Here is a 22,282-nt window from a genome sequence, read left to right on the forward strand (position 1 = left end):
AGAATTCTCACTTCTGCTTGAGCAGCTTGTTGGGAGGAAGTAATATTGGTTTCGTCGAAGGCGGCGAGCCGAAGTCTGGGGATTATCACGTAGACGTGAAGGTAACATTTTGAAACTCTGGTTCGAAAGAGTAATGCTCATTTTTGATTCAGTTAGCCTCATTATGACAGACACTATAGATCCGGTGAGAAAGCCTGGCCTGGGGGCCCATTAAAGATCCCAGTCCAGGGGCTCCTGCTGCTGGATGTTGGGGTCATGGCTTGCAACCTACGCACGGATAAAAAACCGAAATTGTCTTGACAAAAAACAGGATATCAACAACAGGTTGAAGTAAAGAAACGAAATAATGTGAATGACTCTCTCGTCAAATTGGAACTGCTACAGCCCGTGGATTATTATGAAATATTTAAGTATACAGACCCGCAAGAAAAATAAAAAGCGGCAACACAAAGGTAAGTTGCTCATAATTTGTTTCACGTTATAATTGGTAGCATATTCAGCCCAGGAAAATCATACGGCGTAAATTAGCTCAGAAATAAAATTGTAAAATTCTGAAGAAAAAAAAGTAATAAGAAAAAATGAGGATTTTTTTTCTCACTATCTGCCGTAAAATAATAAACAACTCACACAAACTTTTGTAACGACCATGGCCCCCACATCCTGCCGCAAGACCCCCCCCCCCCCCAGGCTGTGTCCGGGCTGGAGCCCTGTCATCCCAACTCTTGCGTGTTGTGCCATGATAACGACGACAGAATACGTTATCAAATTTTTTTTTGGGAGATATATACCTCTTTCTATTATAATTAGTGTTATCAACAGTTTTTATTTCAACAAAATTTGGAGAACAGTGAAAAAAAAATTCTTCATAAATTAGAATCATGATTTACAATCTCGCGTTTGAAGAAAAAAACGCACGTGTTCGGAACACATAATGAAGGTGCGGGTAAAATTACAACCAATAGAGATAAAAGATGCGGAGTGATATCAAAAATTGGTACAGTGGTTTATTTACATCAGGACCCAAGTTTAGAGTGAACAGAGTATAGAAAGGAAATCGGATTGTATGGAAGAGTTTTGTTTCAAAGTAGTGCATGTAGATGCCACTAAGTACAGAGCTGAGAGGTTTTCCCATGGCAAAGACGTCAGTCATGAGGTAGAATTGTTTGTTGAAAGAGAATGTATTTTGGTTGAGGCAGACCCGAGGAAGATTTCAAACTGGGAAAAATGAAATTCGGTTAGTCTAGTCTCCAGACATAGAAGAGTGCATTCTACAGGGACATTCGTGAAAAGAGATTTTATGTCAAAAGAGGCCATTTTTGTGTTGAGGGGGTTGAAGGTATGAACTCTTCCGTGCAATTCAATTCTTTTTTACGTCAGATATGTTGATGATTGCTTCGTCCTTCTCAACCTTAAAGTTAAAATTGGCCATATTCTAAATACCCTCAATTCTATTGACCCCTGCATCCAATTCCCTATAGAGGAAGAAAACAATAACCAACTTGCATTCCTGGACGTATTGATCAATCGTCACGAACAAAATTTCTCTACCACTGTCTTTCATAAACCGTTTGCTTTTTCTTTACCCCCACAACCTCTCTGCACATCCTCTGGCACAAAAATATGCCTCGTTCCATACATATGTGAAAGGAGCCTTTACTACCTGCTCCTCACCGGTGCTACTTGTAGTTGAACTCAATATCCTAAAAGCAATAGCAGACAATCACAGTTACCACAACTATCTTATTCATAACCTACGCAGCAAACTTATTAAAAATACTTCTGCATCCTAGCCTAAACCTGAACACAAAAACGTGATTATTTTTTGCCTTTCTGCTTAAAAACCAACCAGCGCATTGCTAAAATCCTTCAGAAATATAATTTTTCCGTGATTTTCACCCTGTTAATAGCATCGTCACCCCATCAGCTTTTCTGAACTAGAAGATCTCACTGATCCACTTCAACAACTGGGGCATCTACAGCATTTCATGCCAATGTGGATTATCATATATAGGCCAAACTATAAACGTGCTCTAAAATATTGTTTAAAAGAGCACAGAAGATACATATACTAAGACCTTAACCATAACTTGACTTTTTTCTTGAAATTTGACTTTTCTTCTGCCGAAATTATTCAAAAATACCCCTCACCGTCTGACTTGGACTTCTTCGAATAATTCCACATCAACAAAAACTCAAACCAGTTGGTCAACGCCCTAACTAGCACACCACCCTTCTCAAAAATCTGGCAACAATCCTACAATAATTATTTTTCTCCATCAGCATCACCATCACGTTCTTGTTTGTGATTGGCTTCGTCACTTTTCTTTTCTTCTTCTTTGCTCTTGTTGCCAGTTCATTTTGAATTTGACCCTGTCTACAGCGAGTAACTCCCGCTATAAGGAGTATTTTTTATTATTATTTCTTTGCTACTGATGAAGGAACTTCATATAGTTCCGAAACGCATTTAGCCGTGGTTCCTTTTTGTAATTTTGGGCCTACACACGTTTGTCTTTCCCTAGTATTGTCTCACCCAAAAGGTAATTCCTTTCTACTTTTGCTTGTTTTTTGAAAATAAAACCAACATTTAAAGCATCTTTTATTGTTTTTTTCGGTTTTTTGATAATCCAAGGACATCTCAGTCCCATCCACCTCAAATTATTGAGACTACTGTTGGAAAGAAATTCTAGGAAATGCATTAATGTTCAGGAGCGGAGGACTAGTTGATGAAATCTAGTGGCACCTGTAAAAAAGAAAAAGTACGCATACCTAGTTTTTTTGCGATTCCTAAAAGCCACTTCACATCTTCACCATATGGTGGATTCCTAGCATATTTTGCTTGAGGCCTGTCATCATGCACTCGTCGTGCCAATGTTTCCATAGCTAGCATGCCGACACGGTAAGCTGCCAGAAGATATCCCATTTGCCTCTGATTCAACTGAGGAAGAGGGCCATGAATCTATATAATAAAACACTCAAGTATTAAAGTGATCACGTTTCTGTAAAAATATTGAAGAAAAATTTAATGACAAAATAAAATATTTCCAATTCCTTGAATCCCCTTATTAACTTCCCAATGATTTTTTTTCTTAATTTAGTTTTTATGTAACTAAATAAGCTTTCAACATAAAAGAGGGGAAAATTTGTTTGGATTAGAACAAAATTTTGCTACAATGATATTTATTATAATCATTTTTAAAAATCTTATTTTGGAATTGCCTTTAATATTAGAGATGTAAAATTCTCGAGAATAATCTTTCGGAGGAGAGGACAACTATTATAAATAACTTCAGAATATTATAAGTTCTTGATGAGAATATTCTCCTGTTATTCATAATACAGTTACATATAATATCCTTGAGAATATTCTCTGGAAGGACTACTTTCATAAATCACTGGGGAAAATATTCTTATAGAAAATAATAAGAATTATTCTGAAGTTATTAATAATAGTCCTTCCAGAGAATATTCTTGAATATTCTCCTCGATGAGAATATTCTTCAGTTCCCGAAATCTTTCCAGAGAGTATTATCAAGAATATATGTAATAACATGTATTATAAATCTTGATAAATAACTTGAGAATAATAATTATTATTTTTGATAAGAATATTCTCTAGTAATCTATAATAGTAGTCCTTTGAGAGAATATTCTCTGTCCCTGTCTCTCTTCCTGTTAAGAAAATGGGTATATTGAAGTTTGTAGACCACAATATTGAAGTTTGAAAGCCAGAAAATTAAACCAACAGGGCTGAATCACACAACTTTTAAAGAAATGTGAGTGATACAGAATTTATAAGTGTCTGTGCATTGAAAAAACAACAGTTCTGTATCTTAGAATAAAGGTGATTATATAAGAATAGCTTCCTTTATCAATCAACCTTGATTTAATTTCTTTTGTTGTGAACTTATTTCTGAAAATTTATCTAATTTTAAAATAATTTTTTAAGGTTTTAATCAATTGGTTTTTAAAATCTTCACAACCAAACTTTTAAAACCTCTCATCATGACCTGAAGTATAACCTGGAATATTCTGAGAATATTCTCGAACTAAAAGTTGTAATTCGGGGTGATTACACCAAAAATTGTTTTGTTGTAAATGTTTCAGGCTATGAAAACTGATTTATATTTCACAATATAAACAAAATTAGTAAAAAAATTTAAATTATTTAAAATAAAAATGAATATTCTTGATTATTCTCCAATTTTTACACCCAGGAGAATATTCTCACCTCTCTCACATCTCTATTTAATATAACGTTAAATAAGTCATTTTCAACTTTTTTCTATTAATTGGTTATTTTACTGAGTATACCTTATTGAGGAACCCAACTTATCAAGTTGTAGAAATAGTCTATGAATAAAAATGGCTATGCTTAACTTAATTCCTGTCATGATGTTTAGAATTTCAAATTAAAATGAATTTGATTCGAATATAAACAAAACTTGCAAAATGATATTGCTTACCTGTGACTGTTGTTGACTGGATAAGCTAGTTGGAGGAGATGGTGGCATCACACCATGTCCATTTATAGGCAAAACTGCAGTCGGCTGAGTTACGGAGGCCCTTGTAACAGCTGTTCCCACAACTTGTCCGGTATATATGCCAGATGTAGAATGTCTGATATGGGTGGCATTTGTAACTGCCGGAGGATAATAAGATATATTAGCTATAGGAGCATAGGGATAACTAGCAGGAGGTGGTACATAAGGTGGATGAATTGGAACTGGGGAATGAGGAAAAGGCATATAACCATATGCTGCAGTTGGATAAGCTAAAGTATATGATACAGGTGGACATGTGAGTGGGGGCAACACTTGAACAGAAGGAACGGTGGTAATAACTCCTTCAACTTGTCCTAAGTGTATGCTATGAGTTGTTACAGTACTGTGATCACACGAAGGAGGTGGGGGAACTGACAATATTCCATCAGTTGTCATATTATCTAAATTGTTAGTTATATGATGTCTTTCTGAATGATGATGATTACTCTGGCGATCTTCTAAACTTTCTTCATACAATTCATACCTAATGAAGAAATAAACACGATAAAAATTTTATATACTATATGAAATACTGATTAAATTGCTATGAAATATTGTTAAAATATTTCAAAAACTGACAAGAAAATTCAAAACAATTTTATCATAGCGCAAAGACAACTGCATGAAATTGAATGCAAAATTGGTGAGAATAGGTTTTGCATTGTAAATCATGCCTTACACTCACGAAAATTTTATTTTTATGAATAAGTAAAAATAACTGAAGATGTCGAAACATATTTCTGGCATTTGCCAGATCAAATGATGTCCAGAGTTCTGATTTGCAGGAAAAAGTAAAAACCTTCACCAAATTTCAATCAAATGTGCACATTTGACTACTGCCAAAGGTGATTACCTTAGTTCTGCGTCAAAGTGTCTAATGGTTTTCCATTGCAAATGCGAAAAATTGTCTGGAAATCTTTCATTGAAAATGGCCATCTCTGATTTTTATTTATACTTTCAGGAAGAACATGTTTTATACTGGTGCGAGCATAAATTACATATCTTTAGAAGCACTATTTATAAGAGTTGATATTCTGCTAGCTACAACTTAACTGTACACATTCTTTTTGCAGAATTTATAATGCATTGGTACATGCAGATATTCTGCTACTGTTTATGCTTCTATTTTGCAAATGCAAATTCTCCTGTTTTAAGCTGCATAATTACATTTTTTCAGAATTTTCTTGTTTTGTGGAAACCAGAATATGTATATGACATATATTCATCATCAAGATTGTATATACAGTTGCCCCCCCCCCCCCGATACTGATAATGGTTTGAAAAGACAAAAAAGTGAAAAGTTTACAAGTAAAACTGGATATATTGACTATGCTTGTTGAAAGCAAGTCAATTATTGCTGTGGCCCGCCATCATGGAATCAATAAATCTACGGTCAAATATATCAAGAAAAAGGAATCTGAAATTCGTTCAGCCGTGGCTGTAGCTGCACAGGTAGCAGCGAAAACTTTGCATTGCCTATGGGATCCATGTGTTTCTCATACAGAAAATGCTGTTTTTTTTCACTATTTTGAAAGAAAATGCTGCAAAGAACATTTATCACCCAAGAAGAAAAGCAAGCCCCTGGTGTTGAAGCAAGTAAAGATAGACTTACTATGTTGTTTTGTACAAATGTGCATGGGTACATGATAAAGCCCATCATAATTTTCAAATCTGCGAATCCTTGAGCATTGAAGGTAAAGGATAAGTCAAAGCTCCCGGTAGTTTGGATCAACAATGAAAAAGGCTTGGACAATGAAAACACTTTTCCTGGATTGGTTTAAACAGTGTTTCATTCCGGAAGTCGGGATGTACCTTGAGAGTGGAAATATGCCATTCAAAGTTCTTTTGATGCTGGATAATGCTCCTAGGCACCCAGATGTCAACGAGTTCAAAGCTGATAGTATGGAAGTCCTTTATATGCTTCCTAATACAACATCTACCATTCAGCTCCTTGATCAGGGGGTAATGTGAGCATTCAAGGCTCAGTATACATGCCACTCAATGGATATGATTGTGCACGCAATAGAAGATGCAAATGCATAAAATGTCTTGAAGGTATGGAAGAATTACACTATCACTGATGTCATTACTGTCATCACTAGAGCCGTGGCAGCTCTTAAGAGGAAAAACAGTCGACTCAGGTTGGATTAACCTTTGGCCACAATGTGTGCTCCAGGACACAACCATTTCCACAGAACCAACTGAAGAGATTATGATGAACAATAAAAGACATTGTCATGTTAGCGAAACAGGTGGGTGGAAAATGGTTCAATGATATGGATATAGAAGTTGCACAGCTAATTAATAGCAATTCAGAGGCATCAACTGAAGAGGAATTAATGCAGCTGACTGCTCATGAAACAAGTGGTACCACATGAAGATCAAGATAAAGAAGTGGAAGGTAAGTTCACCATGTGTAACAGAAAATGTTTATAAGCAGAAGAGCTTCGCAAGTTCAAATCAGCAATAGATTATTTTCATGACATAGATCCCTCTATGGTACGTTCTTCACATGTAGAAAAATTAGTAGAGGAAGCCTTGCCAACATATTGCAACATACTTGATGATATGAAGAAATAGCAAACAGAAATCACAATGTTCTTTCAACAAACATTGACAAGAACTGCTGCACCCTCTTTTACATTCCCTTCTACCTCTATGTCACCCTGCTCTTCCCATGATGTTCATTACATGAACTAAACAAAAAAAAAAATCCTATGGTTTTGGTTATTTGCAGATTTCCGTATTCACAATCACCCTTGGAACGTAACCCCCACGAATAAGTAACCCCCCATACGGGGACCGACTGTGTACACACAGTCAAACCTTGTTAAGGAAAAGAAACCCAAACACAGAAAATATTTTGTATTGACCAACTAAACAGTGATTTGATTACTTCCAACATAAAAAATATTTAATATGTATTAATCAAATTTGTTATATAATAAGAATTTCATACGATTCATTAACTAAGAAGAGTATCTTTTATTTAAAAAAAAAACAAAAGAAAAACCACTGACCATCTTCTGGCAACATCAAAGAGTACTTCAGGGTAGACACCGCCTCCTTTAGCTGCTTGTTCTACAGCAGAGCATGCTCTTTCTAACATTTCACTGCTCTGTTCTTTACACTGTATGAGAGCTCTTTGGATTTCATTTGGATTAAGAGCATGAGCATGAGGTAAGCATGACAATGCCAGTTCAGCTGCTGCTCTCACCATACTGGGATCTCTTCCACGCGATGCTCTATCAGCTAATGATGCTACCTCTGGAGGAGTGAGATGACCTTCCCAAGTTTCTATAACAAAATTTATCGCAGCAGCTCCTATTTCCATAGCTTGACCTAAGTTTTTAGTTTGAAAAAAAATCACAAAAAGTAAACTGATTAATGCTACTTCTATCACACGAAATTTGCAAAGAAGGATAAAGCAAACATGTAAGAATTACAGAAATTTGGTTGAAAAAGTATGTGCAAATAGATACCCGTAATCCATGAAACATGAGATGAATATGTACGAGACAGCCAGTTAGGTGACACTGCATTATGTAAACCTAAAGCATATAGACCTATCTGGAAAGCACACATATGAAGAGCACGATGTGGTCCTCTGTGATTTTGGCTAGCTGATGGCTGAGTAAAGAGTACTGCGGTAGAGCTATTACCACCAGCTTTGATGAGGACTGTTTTGGCTAATTCAAACATGAAATGAGCAGATGCTTCACTAGGCTGATTTGGCACGCTAGGATAAATTCTCTTTCCCTTGAATCTATAAGAAAATAGTTGGGAGGGGGGTATGTCACTACCTGAATTTCACCAATACTATCACATTTTCTACACAGATTAAAAAAAACTACACTACGATTGTTGGGAACATCAATCAATAAATGTGTGTGTATGTGTAGTGTATGTAATGCATCATTGTTATTTTCAAAAGGCCAATTTAAAAAGAAACACAAATGAAATAAATGTAAAGCTAAAATAAAGTTTGTAAAGGGAATTTATGGTAGACACATTTTTCATGTTACATATTTAGAAAAAAGTCGTTGTCAGAGTGTACAGTCTCTACAGCGGTGAGAAATCATTTTGGAAATTATTTAAGATTTGAATTTCACTGGATTGGAAAATTTAGCACACAGGGTCTGGATAAAAACATATTTTTTTTATGTTTTTTTAGGTACACAAAACCTCACAAAACATTTATGACATCTTAAGAAACTGTGTTGCGCTTGAAAATATTCTGTAATTGGAAGTAAGTTTCTTAAGTCGACCATTGCAAAGATATACAATGGATAAAAAATTTGGGGCAGCCTTAATAACAAAAATTTATACAATGGATTTTTATAAAAATCAACTTTTACCAGGATACTCAATATTTTCATTCATTAATACTGTAAAAGTTAACTATTGTTGACTTATTTAGCAAATAACAAATATTCCACATGAATTACCTCGTATTTTTAACATTTGGAGTGCAAGATCTTAAATTATTTTCAGGTGGCATAAATGTTGCAGGCAATCTTGAAACCATCATTGTAGGTAGACTAAAATGAAAAGAAAGGGAAAAAAAAATTTGTATTTTGATGAATCTGTTAGCATATAAATATGAGCAAGAATCAATTGTTATATTGTCTGGTTAACACCATATTCCTTGCATTAGCCAGCATGCTAGGAAATAGCAAAGGAGACCAGCATGCTAGGAATACTACCCATATTTTCTGGCATGTAAGGAAATTTGAGTGAGATTCTGGAAAGTAATTAAATATTGTTATTCTAAAAATTCATTGAATTGAATAAATTCATACATTGAAGATTATTAAACCTGTTTTCCTAGAGCTCTTTGAGTGCTCTTCTATCTACAATAGAGCTTAGTTATTTTAAACTTGGTTAATTCAAATTATGGATAATTCAAACTTTTAGGAACTCTCCCTTGAGTTTTCTATCTAATTTAATGTTCAAATTTCTTGTTTAATTAGGCATTTTTTCAATTGTTTTGGATAATTCAAAGTTAGGGTGAAAAATCATGATTTTTGTATAGGCAAATTTAGTTAGGAAAAATTCTACAAGAAGTCAGACTTTGCTTTTCTCAATCAAGTTGTTAAAAAACAAATATTTTAAGACAAATTAAAAGTTTAAAAATTCTGTTTTTTTTTCTTTTAATAACTTAATGCCCACTCTAACATTGTTCAATTAGAGTGCATTGAAACTGTGTGTACCACTTAATGCCGATTATGCTTTTCAACCTATAGGATTAAGGTGTAACATTCAAAATCTGAATCTTTTTGTCGTCATAGAAAGTATCAGAAAGTTCAGATTGTAATAAGTTAATGAAGGTATACTTCATTGATAGCATAACAATGATAAGAAAAGTTTGGAAAACAACTTCATAACAGATGGTCATGTGTGTGAACGGTTTCCCATAAATCAGGCTATGAACATGGTCAAGAAATTCTGCAGCGATGTTCGTTTCAGAAAAGTGGAATAATGTAGCACCTAAGAGATCAACTATTATAATTGCAAATTGAAATTTTGGAAACATTTTTGCAACTGATAAAATTTTAATAATTGATAATTATTATCCTATGTGAATTTTGATGATTAAGTTACAATTTGTAGTCACTTTACAGATCCAGGATAGATTAATTAGATAATTTGAATTTATTCGGGATAATTCAAACTTTTATCAGTGATGTTGGACTTTGAATCAAACAAGTTTGACTGTATTATGCAGTCGAATCCCGTTATAACGAACTCCAAGAGACCGGAGAATTCACTTCGTAAAAGGAATTTCAGGTTGTTTGCATTGTTCCTATGTAAACTTATTTGAAGGATTAGAAAAGTGTTCGTTAAAATGAGATTTTTGCTATAACGGTATTCGTTAAAACGGGATTCAACTGTATTTTATACTTTATATGTGGTTATTCACCCTGTTGCAAGTGTATGTTCTACAAACAAACTTATATGTACAGAGCAATCTTATTCAAAACCATATGTACTGAACAAGATTTTGGCATTGGCCTTTAGGTGGGTCAGTCAATTGACATTTTAGTGACAGCCATGCTTGAGGGAAAAGATAGTAAAAAAAAAAAACCAGCTGAGAACACTGCTGAGGAAGAAGAGTCACATCATTCATCTCGAGAATGCCATCAGTCTCCCTAAAACAGTCAGTGCTATTCAAAAGGATGACAGAATGTAGAGGAAAGGAGACAGAGAATAAATTGTTAGTGATCCTGTCTTCCCTCCATAACATTCACTTTATTTAAAATTCACCCGTGAAAATATTGCAAAGACAGAGTCGAGCATCAAGATCTTTGAAAGCTTAAAAATATCATTAAATACAGTAGTAAAACAAAGATCTTTGGCCAAATGAAAAACCACCCATCGTGCTATATCTTAAGTAGAAAAGTTGTAATTCTTAACTTGTATCAGCTCAATAGAGACAAATTTGCATTTGAACATTTGAATCTTTTGGATAGTTTTGATTTCCTACTTATATTGTCTAACCACAAATGCAGATGAAAAGTCAACAGATTATTTCCATTCCCAAACAATATTAGCAAATCACAGAAATGCAAGCCATAGATGTTAGAAGAGGTTTCATCAGTCCACTGAAACATAATTTTGCCTTTTGCTACTCAATAAAATTTATGAACACTTATCAAGAACAGAAAATGTTTGAGAAAAGGCAACACAAAGGTTATTAAATAACCAGTTGCTTTGCATTGGTTGCACAAGCCTAAAATCTGCTTTTCAACCTACATTGGTGAATGGAACAAACACCCCAGCTCTACTGTCGACTCCCCCCCACTATCACTAGTTTTTTGTTCAATATCAAACAATATATTTTTGTCACTTTCAATCGCATATTTTTGTATAGGCTCCAGGGTCAACAATGTTGCATAAATAAATAAGCTGTGGCTTTATTACAAGAAGTTAATGTATAATAACTGCGCAGTTAGACTTTTTTTTTTTTATAAACACCTTTCTCCTTCTCTGGATTTTGATCTTGGTGCTTTGTCTTCTGAACTACTAGATGCAAATGAATCGCTGCTTTCTCCACTGCTACCACTATCACTTCCAGGACCACACTGCTTTAACCATGTACTACGTCTTACAACTGTTGGCGAGTTATCACTTGAAGTTGTTTCTGGTGCACTACTATCAATGCTTGCCATACCTGAAACAATTACAGGAAAAATTATCTTTTTGTTTTTCACAGCAAAAAAATCATAACAAATGAGAATAAAAATCTCATAATTGTAATAAACAAATACCAAAACGTCAAGATCTATAAATGAAGATACAAAGTCTTAATGAACAAGAAATCTTACCCCCAGAATGTTTTTTTGTTGTTCTGAAATTGGTACAACGAAATTTTGCTTCCCATGCTTTGTAATCTTCTTCCCAACCAGGACTTGATGCACCTTCACTATGTTCTCCACTGTCTTCAACTCCCCTTTGAATAAAAGAAAAACTAAAATAATGATTACAGAAGAGAACAATAAAAAGTTGTGTTAGTATTATTTATTTATTTATTATTATTATTTTTTTTTTTTTTTGACTATTGCAATAGAACTTTCCCCTTTTCAAATTTTATATAAGAGGAGGAGATGAATCCATACATTTTTGGATGTGAGTAATGTAGAGTAAATTGTAAATGCTCTAGGTATTCAAATTAAATGGTATGAACTAGTTGAAGGCTGAGCCGAAGACAAACTATGAGGACTATGGGATCCAGAAAGAAGTTCAGAATCTAGTGAATTGCCATCATCACCCTCATTCTCACTGTAAAAAATTGTGTTTTATTTTTACAAAATTAGCTCAAAATAATTTGCACAATTCCTTTGGTGGTCACTGACCATAAACACTAGGGCACATAAAAACCCCAAAATTTTGGTGATCACAAGCTTGGAAAAAGTTACCTGTAATACCAACAACTGTGCAAAGCTTTATTGAAAACAGCAAATATATTGTCCCCTCATCATGGTTGAAAACTCAAGAATTTGCTCTTAGATTCCATTAACTTGCAAATTTTCTAAAACAAAATTTTTTGGATTGAATATTAATAGTATGGAAATGGTAACCTATGATGACAATAAGCTCCAAAGCAGAATGCACCAAAAACTACTATCTGTGGCATCATTATCAAGGAAAAATATGCATATTTACAACTTCTATTCTCAAGCTCTATTGATAATTACGGATCTGGATAAAAATATTTTCTTGCAGATAAAAAAATAAAATAATTTTATATTTTTATTCTATGATTTTAGAGAAAACATCTCCCTTGACATCCGTTAAAAAGCTGGAAAAATTCACCACAGAACTTATTTAAAAATAATCAATTGCATTTGAATTACCTATTTCGATGATCTCTTGAATGGTATGAACTAGTTGAGGGCTGAGCCGAAGACAAACTACGAGGACGATGGGATCCAGAAGGAAGTTCCGAATCTGGTGAATTGTCATCATTGCTCAGGTTCGGACTATCACCCTCATTCTCATCCAAATCTCTTGAAATATTTTCATCATGTGATTTTCTTCCTTCGTTTGGCTGACTAATAGCACTAGCTGAGGGCTGAATAAGAGCCAATGAGTAATAAACCGATGATGCTGGAGCTTTGTACATCTGATGAACTTCTTTATCAAGTAACTTGTCCATAATCTATGGAGAAAATTATTAAAACTGTTAAGATGCATAATGCAATAATCATACACAAGCAGAAATAATTGATGAATAAAATAAAAATAAATTAGGACTACAAAAGCATTAAACATGGATGGATGTATGATTTAATCTTTATAGAATAAAATAATTTTACTTATACAGACAAACCCCTTTAAAACAGAGTTTGACACAGTAGTAAAAATATTTGTTACTCGCAAACTTCATTACATCAACTCTAGGAGGGAGGCTGAATCTGGGGTAAGGAAAAGAAATAATTTACAGAAGAATTTGGGGGAAAAAATGTTTTGTTTGTAAAATTTAAACCACAACTGTATTGCAGTGAAGGTTCTGAAAAAATTTCAATCTAACCCCTTAAAACGTATCTACGTGGGCAGTCAACCACACAGTCATCCTAACTGCAATCACTAGTAAAGCCGGCCAACTTTTCAAACTTCATTGGACAATAATAGAGAAATTTAACACTTACTATTCAAATTTCTAGATACTTAGTAAAATCAGGAAACTTGATAAGTGATTACCATCCTTGAACAAAATAAAAATGTTAACTGGAAGTTTGCACTTCTTTCCATTCCATTTTCAAACTGAAAAACAACATGTGATGAAAAATTGATATTTTATGACAATCATCACTAATCTGACCAATAACTAGATGCCGATCAGGACTGAAAACACACATTAACCCTTCATAAGAAATGGTGACCATGTTCACTCCTCTTCTTGAAATGTGACAAAACCATTGGTTAAAATGAAATACACTTTTAAAAAATGAACTACAAATGCTTTTGAAAATTTAAGACATGGGTAGTGAAACTTGTACCTTTGCTAGCTTATCTTGGTCATCCTTATAAGTTAACAACAAGGTTATGGCAAGATCTCCTCGTTGCCTGCGAGTTCCTTCACAAAGTAACGGATGCTCAGCCTCAGAAACATTAGCTTTCAGACCTAAAAAAATTGAGATCAAGTTTTGATCCAAGTAAAAACATCAAAATATCTATTTTTATCCCTGTCAAATTACCTTTCATACATTACATATACTATGAAATACTGATATCTGGAATCTTTCATACCTCAAAAAAATGATTCGTCTGTGCATTTCCATTTTAACTTTGTCAGAATGTTTACCACATACCAAAAACAAAATTCAGTGACTTTTCACATTCAACAAAATGAACCATGCTGAACTGTTTTCTTATATCAGTGGTTCCCAAACTGTGAGCCCCGCCCCCCAGGTTTGTGTTAACAAAATAGGGGGGTCTTAATGAAATGGAAGAATACGAGTGAATTTACAAAATAAAAGCATTTGATAAGAAATCAATTTTAATCTTCCACAACTTTCGGAAGGGCATGATGATGTCAATACATATATACACATATAAGGAAATTATTTCATTTGGACCAATGTGTTGAGCACCTTCATTTAATGACCTTCTATACAGTATTTACGGAAATATTTAATTTTTTCCAAAAAGAAATTTATTCACTTTCACTTATACAAGATGAGAGAGAAAAGAAAAAGAAAGAGGTAAAAATATGTGCACAACATGCTACAGACTGAAGTAATTTTTAATACACTGAGTTACATATGAGTTGAGAAGGGGTAACTTGGTTACCCATATTGACAACATACAATGAAGCTAAAACTAAAAGTCACTAGTGAAATTATTATTGCTGTGCTAAAAGCACGAAAATAAAAAAAGAGGTATGAAAAAAGTATGTATGAAAAAAATATACATATTGGCAAATCAAGAAAATACATGCACTGAGCATAAAAAATAGAGATGGCAGACAGGTATTTATTATTCTATGTGAGGGAATCTCAAAGACCATGTGAGGTCGTCTCAAGGAAACATTCATTTTAGGTATGCAAAGATTTTAGTTTTTGGGCAGAAAAATTATTGCTTTATAGAAGACAAGTTGTCTTAGGTTGAGGATATACAGTCGAATCCTGTTATAACGAACGCCAAGAGATTGGAGGAATCACTTCGTTACAACAAAATTTTGTTATAAAGGAATTCCAGGTTACCTAGCATTGTTCCTATGTAAACTCATTTGGGGGATTAGAAAAGTGTTTGTTAAAACAAGATTTTTGCTATAACGGTATTCGTTAAAACAGGATTCGACTGTATTTATCATATAAAGAAATGTCATTTGAAGTTGAGTATCCTAAAAACTTGAGAAATTTTAATTGAATAGTCATAGTGAGTTAGTCTTATAATCGAAGCCTCATGTAAGTAGACCATATTGTAATGATGAATGAATCCAGGCATAATAAATAGAGCGCAAAAAAGTGTGGTGAACAATTCTTCGCAAATAGTAAAACCTATACAAGAAAAATCTGAGTTTTTTCATAAGAAATTCAACATGAGATTTCCATTTCAAAATAGAATCAACGTAGATACCAAGATATTTCCATGAGAAGATCTTTCCTAGACATTGGCAATTACATGCGTGAAGTGAACAACCTGTTGCATGCGATTTGAGAACAAGATTTGAGTTTACACTTCTCCTTAGGCAAAAGTGTATAAATTTTGTTTTGACAAGGTTTAACTTCATATCATTCAGAGCAAATGAATCGTTAATAATTAGATCTTGCTCAATTTGAGATATCAATGTAAATTGATCATCACATGATTAAAGAATTACAGAGTCATTGGCGTATGTAAAAATTTTTTTTTAAATTTTATGATTTACGGAGTCAAATGCCTCAGAGATATCAAGAAAAATAACTAGTTTGTTTATTTCTATCAATGTTTTTGTAAGTAAATTTGCAGAAGTTTAGTAAAGCATATTTGGTATTGCATCCCTACAAAAATCCATATTGATTAGGAGCAAATAAATTGTTTTTAAGTAAAAAACTAACAAGTCTGATTTTCATTGCGGATTCTATCCGTTCAGAAAAAATTGCTAAAATCGAAATAGGATGATAGTTGCTCAAGCTATTTTTATCTCCAGATTTGAAAATGGGAATCACAGTAGCACATTTTAATGAACAAGGAAAGCTATTATGAGTGGTGGAATTATAATTTATAAAACTTGTGAGGAATTGTACGTTTTTAAAACTAAGACTTTAAAATCTTAGTATTAATCCCATCATAATCCGAAGTATTCTTTCTACAGATTAAATTTACAACGCTTAGTGTTCCAGAGCCCTCAAGTGGGTAAAATAAAAATGAAATTGAAGATTGGGTTAAGAATTTTTTTAAATCAACAGTATTTACATCAATCAAGGTGTTACAGCTTATATTATTGAAATGAGAATTAAAGTCTTCAGCTAAAATGTCACTGTCAGAGCTTATCAGGCAACACATTCTTAAAAATACTATCAGTTAAATTATTTATGAAAGACCATTCTTTTCTACTTTGGTTGCATTTTTTAAATTCAGTGCAGAGATATTTATTTTTCGCAGTAATAATTTGTAATTTAAGATTTCGAGCAGCTAATTTATATTCAAATTTATAAATTTCATCAAAAGGATGCCTATGGAACTTTTTCCAAAGTTTTTCTTCGCAAAGAATTAATTCATCTCATCAGTGTGCGAAAACTTCATTTTTCATATGTGTCATTGAAGGGTGATGCCAAGAGTGTCAAGTCTGTGCGAATGACAGCTATGAGTCATTGTTCAAAGTCCTACAAGAGGGATTTGAATATAATAGAATGGTAGTTGACACTCTAACATTCAAGCCATCATTGAATGCAAGACCATTTAACAAGAATTGACAAAGGAGCTTCGGCACCTTTTAGACCAGTGTTTCTCAACCGCCAGGCTCTGATATCATTCATACTGCACTGCAAGTGATTAGCCATTTCATTTTCCCTCATTCATTTTCTGTTGGTCGTGTTTTTGACCAGGCTTTCGACTCAAAATGAATGAAACCGAGCAGCAGGCTTAAAAAGGTTGAGAACCACTGTTCTAGACAGTGTGAAACAAAATCTCAAGAGCACTCAAGGTCCTGGAGTTTGAGAGAAACAACTTGACCAATGTTATGCTCACCAGTATGCTGCTGAAGAAACTAGATGTGCATACAAGACACCAGTTCGAATCAACACTATCCACGACGGATATAGTGAAACTTCCTGAATTCCTTCAGTTTTTGGAAAAGCGCAGTCTAGCAGCACCAGTGTCAATAGCGTTGGAAGGGAGCTGTGAAGAAAATCTACGTTGCTATCTGACAAAAGCTGCTCACATAGAGATATAGTTGGAGATCTGACTTCTGAATCTTTCATTTCATGCTTGAAGTGGTTTTCTGCAAGAGGAAGGAGTTAAGTAATTTTTTCTGATGATGCAACCAATTTCATAGGTGTTCAAAGGGAGCTGAAGAAGCTCAGTCAGTTGGTTGCAAGACCTGATGAATCTGTGGCTGATTTTCTGTCATCAGAATCTGTGAACTGGAAGTTCATTTCTCCTGGCTTTTCAAACATTGGAGGTTTGTGGGAGGCACGAGCAAAAGCATTCAAATACCACTTCACAAGATCAGTTGGCAGTGCAAATCTGTCACTGGAAGAATTCTTGAGTGTCAGCCCGGATTGAGGGAATGCTCAACTTCAGACCTACTTCACCAATGTCACCTGATCCAGCAGATCCAGAGCCCCTGACACCGGGTCATTTTCTGGTCAGTCATCCCATCAGAACTATTCCAGAGCCAGAACTGATTGATGTGAATGGCAATCGTCTAAATTGTTGTCAATGTAGAACCAAGTTCATGCAGAGCATCAGCAATAAATGGCATAGAGACCACTTGAACACACTGCAGCAGCGAAACAAGTGGTGCTTCGACAAAGACAATGTGAAATAAAGTGATGTTGTCTTTCTTAAGGAAGTTCACAGCCCCCCACCCTGTAGATGGTAACTGGGTTGCATTCAAGATGTGGTCAAGGGTCTGATCAAAGGGTGCGGAGTGGCATTGGTCAAAACAAAGAATGGTCACATAAAGAGAAGCATCTCTAAAATTTGCCCCTTTTCATACCAAGAGCAATATTTCTGATGATAAAAAAAGGAAAAAAAAAGAAAAAGAAACAGCTTCTTGTTTGCACAATGTTTAGGATGTAATGATGTGGAATTTGTAAAGTGTAGAATTGAGTTGTACCTATTCTATTCATTTCACTGATGCATTGTTATATTTTATTGAAATTAATATTTCAACACCGGGTGGAATGTTAGAGCCCAGGGTTGTTATTGTGCTTCCACTATATAGATGGCAGTATTTCCTTGGCAGCTATGTGGTTGCATGTGTTTCTTTTTTCCTTTTTTTTTGCTCTTGTGCTTTATTATGTTTGCTTCTGTGTTTATCTGTCATGCAACTGTCTGTAGCATTCCTCTGGAAACTGTTATTCACTGCTTTTAATTTTATAATTAAAATGTTAAATTTCAAAATGCACCTCTTCTGCTGATAGCATGCATTAAATCTTCAAATACAGTCCACTATTTATTATGCCCCATCAGCCACCTTAGCTGTCAGATGGTTATTTGTGTATAGTGCCTATCAATCAATAAAATTCAATGTTTCGGTCTCCGCAATGAAGCTGGGCTGGAAGGGATCTCGGCAGTCCAGTGGCAAAGTTCTTTCAGGCATTCATTCATTCAGAAGTGTATGTTATAACTGACGTGTATATTATAAGCAAAGTCTTCAGATTTTCTCAAGAAAGTCTGGTGGTAGAGTAATGCATTTATTCATTTGTTGAATATGAGTCATATTTATAGATACAAGAGCCTCAAACATGTTATAAATATTTTCTTTTAACATTAGGCACCAATAGAACAGACAAACATTGCTCCAATGCGATGAGCTGTATTTATACACAGACATATCAACATTGCCACGAAGCCTCTCAGTAGTGATGAATGTTGGCCTTCACAATGGAGAAGGGAAGGGACACCTCAACGACCACAATAAAAAAACACTAAAATATTTATATATCATGAAATTTTAATTGTTTATAAATGAAATATATTGTGTGTTGCGCCGCGCCACCAGATCACTCACTCATCGAACCTCTAGTCACCAGATTCATCCCATCGTGTGGATCTCTCCAGGGTTCTTCCCCAAGGACTTGAATATGGGTAGACACTCACAGGAACGAGGATTCGAGAACAAATAATTGCTTGAATGTGGGGGGAGGGGGGGGGAGAGGAAGGCAATCATCCCTATCACCCCTCCCCCCTCCATACCCACAAGTAACTTTGTGAGGTTGCCTAAGCCCTAATAATTCATGAATATTCAATACAATCCATCCCTGCATAAACACCAGCGGGTTATAGGTCTATGTACAGACTTCTGGGAAACCTAGATCCCTGCCTAAGTTTTTGTCATATAGGAGTACCTTCGGCACATACTACAAAATTTTTTGAAATAATCTCCGCACACGTTGAAAACATGTCTTGAGGATGCAAAACTTTAAAACAGAGCAAAAGAGCCTAGAAAAAAATTGTTGAACAGAGGGAAGTGCAAATGCTTAAGTAGTTTGTTCCATCAGTTCAACGATTGTTGCTGAATATCAGAATCAACGCGCATTACCAGACAGCGATGTGCATCAAAAGAAAACGCCATCTAAATAGAATGTGTGCATGAATGAGCCCCAGCAGATGTTTCACTCTGTATTACTTTTGCTATACCCTGATCATTCATAAGGCATATAAACCTTATTGTGCATGTCTTAAATTATACATTAGTTACATATTTTACTAACCTGTCAAATGAACTAATTCATACTATACCTAAAGCAGAAACAGCGGCTTCAAATCCCAATTCTTCATCGCCTGATAGCTTACAACATATTCTGTTTTGACTGCCTACAAAGGAAAACAAATAAATGAGATTAATTTCATCAGTGAATAAATAATAAACTGATCTGCTCGAACTAACATTTGGGGAGAGGTATACAATTCCTAATTGCAACGAGCAATTCAGGGGAATACACATTTAACTCAGGAAAGAACTGCATTTTTCTTGGTTAAAAATACTACTGTGCTCAACACTACAGATTCAATAATATTCACATCCTTTCCCACGACGCACATGCACACACAAAGTTATCCTTACAATCTTGAAACTTAATATGCAAGTACAGTAAATTCTAATGAAGACCCCTCTTTTACAGACAAATAATAATTTCCCCTTGTATAATAAAAGTATGCATTTCAAACCCCTGAATAATGGCCACCCCTCTTTTATGGACCTTTTTTTTTTTGTCCAGCCGGTGACTGCAAAAGAAAGTTTTTACTGTACTTCTGAGTCAGCCATGTGGTAGATAAAAACTTTAAAAAATACTAATCAATGTATGCCGAATGGATATGAGAAACAAGAACCCCTTATCACACATATGAGGTCAATTGTTAGGCCAAAATAAAATTATCTTATGAGCATTAAATGATCAAATAATCAAAATGTTTACGACAGAGTTTCCATGCATTTCCATAGGTACAGGATAAGCATGCTGCTATTTGCTAACTTTGCTATCTGCCATTTCATTGTCTAATTCTGTAGGTAGTGAAATATGTTTTGCACATATGCAGACTTCCCAGTTTTTGGAATCCAGAAATCCAGAGATTCTCCTGATGGTGGATGCTATCATTGATGGATAAACTTGGGTATACAACTTCTAAAAAACAGTTATATATTTCTTTTTGAAGAGAAAAAAAAACTTCATACAATGTGGTGTACAACCAATCTCTCTCTATTATTGTTTGCCATGTGGTTATTAATAAAATACAATAATAATTATACAGGAATGTCGGCAACCAAGACTATCCCCTGGTAAATGGTTGCTGATACAAATGTTAAGTAAACAAAGTCACATCATTTGCAGTTAGCTTAAATGTGGTCACCAAGACAGTTTTTGATGACTAGTCGAGAGAAGTGATGTCTTCAACCAATACCACACTATAGTCTGTTTCAGGTTAACTTTGCAGTGAAGAGAAAGGTAGAGAGTGTATTCCTTCGCAGCAGAATATAGTTCTCATATATTGGAGGTTTAAGATGAACATTTATACAGAATATTTCATCTTTTTCTATGGTTTACTTGTTTAAAATTGTTAAATTATAAAAAATATTGGTTACCATTATCAAAAATCCATAGCAACGGCAACAGCATTCTGGCACGATATCCTAGAAATTTTCCCCGCCAATATCACTGTCGTGTTTTTTCCGTTACACAATTGTATACTGTATATGTATATTTTTTTTCGTTATTTGGTTGAATTTTCCATAACGATTCAATTTTTCATTCAGTTTTACATGCAGTTATAGGCTTATATAAAAATGAATATTCAATCAGTTTTATTTTCTCCCCAAAATAGGCTTCAGTGAGTTCAGATATTCCACTCATAGATTACAAGAAGTGTTTCTCTTCCACGAGAGTGCTGATACTATTGTGAGAGGCCGTCTATGGGTACAGAAGCTTTTTGTTTCAGATCCTCTTTTTTTTAATTATTTATTTTTTGCTATGTTTATGGGATAGTTTTAGTTTCCGATCACGGAGAGTATTGACAGAGTCGCGACTTCCACTCACACGAACGGACGCCATCTTCCACCCACCTGTTTCTCTTGATGCGCCCCTTGCCTTTAGTGTCTCTTCAGATAAAATAAATGAGGGGAGGGGGTTCCACAGTGGTTTGGGCTTTCATCTTTTATGCGACAGTTGTGTCTTTATTTTCACCAGAGATAGCCACGCTAAAGTTCTCTGCTCTTCCATTCCTGAATACTATATTTTTGCTTTTTGAATACTCGCTGTAAACAAAACTCGATAAGAATCATCCATAATAATCATGAGCAGCACATCAACCGTAGCAAAAGACTAAAACTGTCGTGAAAACAAGTGGCATCGACGTATACCGTTCGGGGAAGGGGGGAGGTCGAGCGACGGAAATTTCGGCAAGAAAAGTGAGTGGAAAAATTCTAAACTTTTCCGTACCATTATCATTATTTGGTGCTATTCCTGCATTTACATGTGAAAACAGAGTTAATCTGCTTCTTCTTAATTTTATTTAACATTCATTTTTTCCATATAAATTGAAGAAAAAATTAAAACTCCCCAAGTTTTTGAGAGTCATGGTTAATA

The 22,282-nt window shown here is 34.6% G+C and overlaps 1 protein-coding gene across 1 annotated transcript in view; it reads right to left on the bottom strand.

The window, feature by feature from the left end:
• Positions 1–22,282, bottom strand: part of Dora (zinc finger SWIM domain-containing dorado) — an 80,556-nt gene that overhangs the window by 13,306 nt on the left and 44,968 nt on the right. Inside the window, exons 15-24 of the mRNA XM_089255830.1 lie at positions 19,941–20,015; positions 14,045–14,169; positions 12,899–13,203; positions 11,870–11,994; positions 11,520–11,715; positions 8,990–9,082; positions 8,024–8,307; positions 7,562–7,883; positions 4,464–5,025; positions 2,767–2,956 (exon numbers count right to left, since the gene is read on the bottom strand). Of these exons, the coding sequence (XP_089111956.1) occupies positions 2,767–2,956; positions 4,464–5,025; positions 7,562–7,883; positions 8,024–8,307; positions 8,990–9,082; positions 11,520–11,715; positions 11,870–11,994; positions 12,899–13,203; positions 14,045–14,169; positions 19,941–20,015 (2,277 nt within the window). The remainder of the gene's footprint in view (positions 1–2,766; positions 2,957–4,463; positions 5,026–7,561; positions 7,884–8,023; positions 8,308–8,989; positions 9,083–11,519; positions 11,716–11,869; positions 11,995–12,898; positions 13,204–14,044; positions 14,170–19,940; positions 20,016–22,282) is intronic.

The sequence above is a fragment of the Pholcus phalangioides genome, unplaced genomic scaffold, assembly GCF_987345545.1.
Source record: "Pholcus phalangioides strain wild (caught in Gottingen) unplaced genomic scaffold, Ppha-v1.0 ptg000004l_1, whole genome shotgun sequence".
Taxonomy (NCBI): domain Eukaryota; kingdom Metazoa; phylum Arthropoda; class Arachnida; order Araneae; family Pholcidae; genus Pholcus; species Pholcus phalangioides.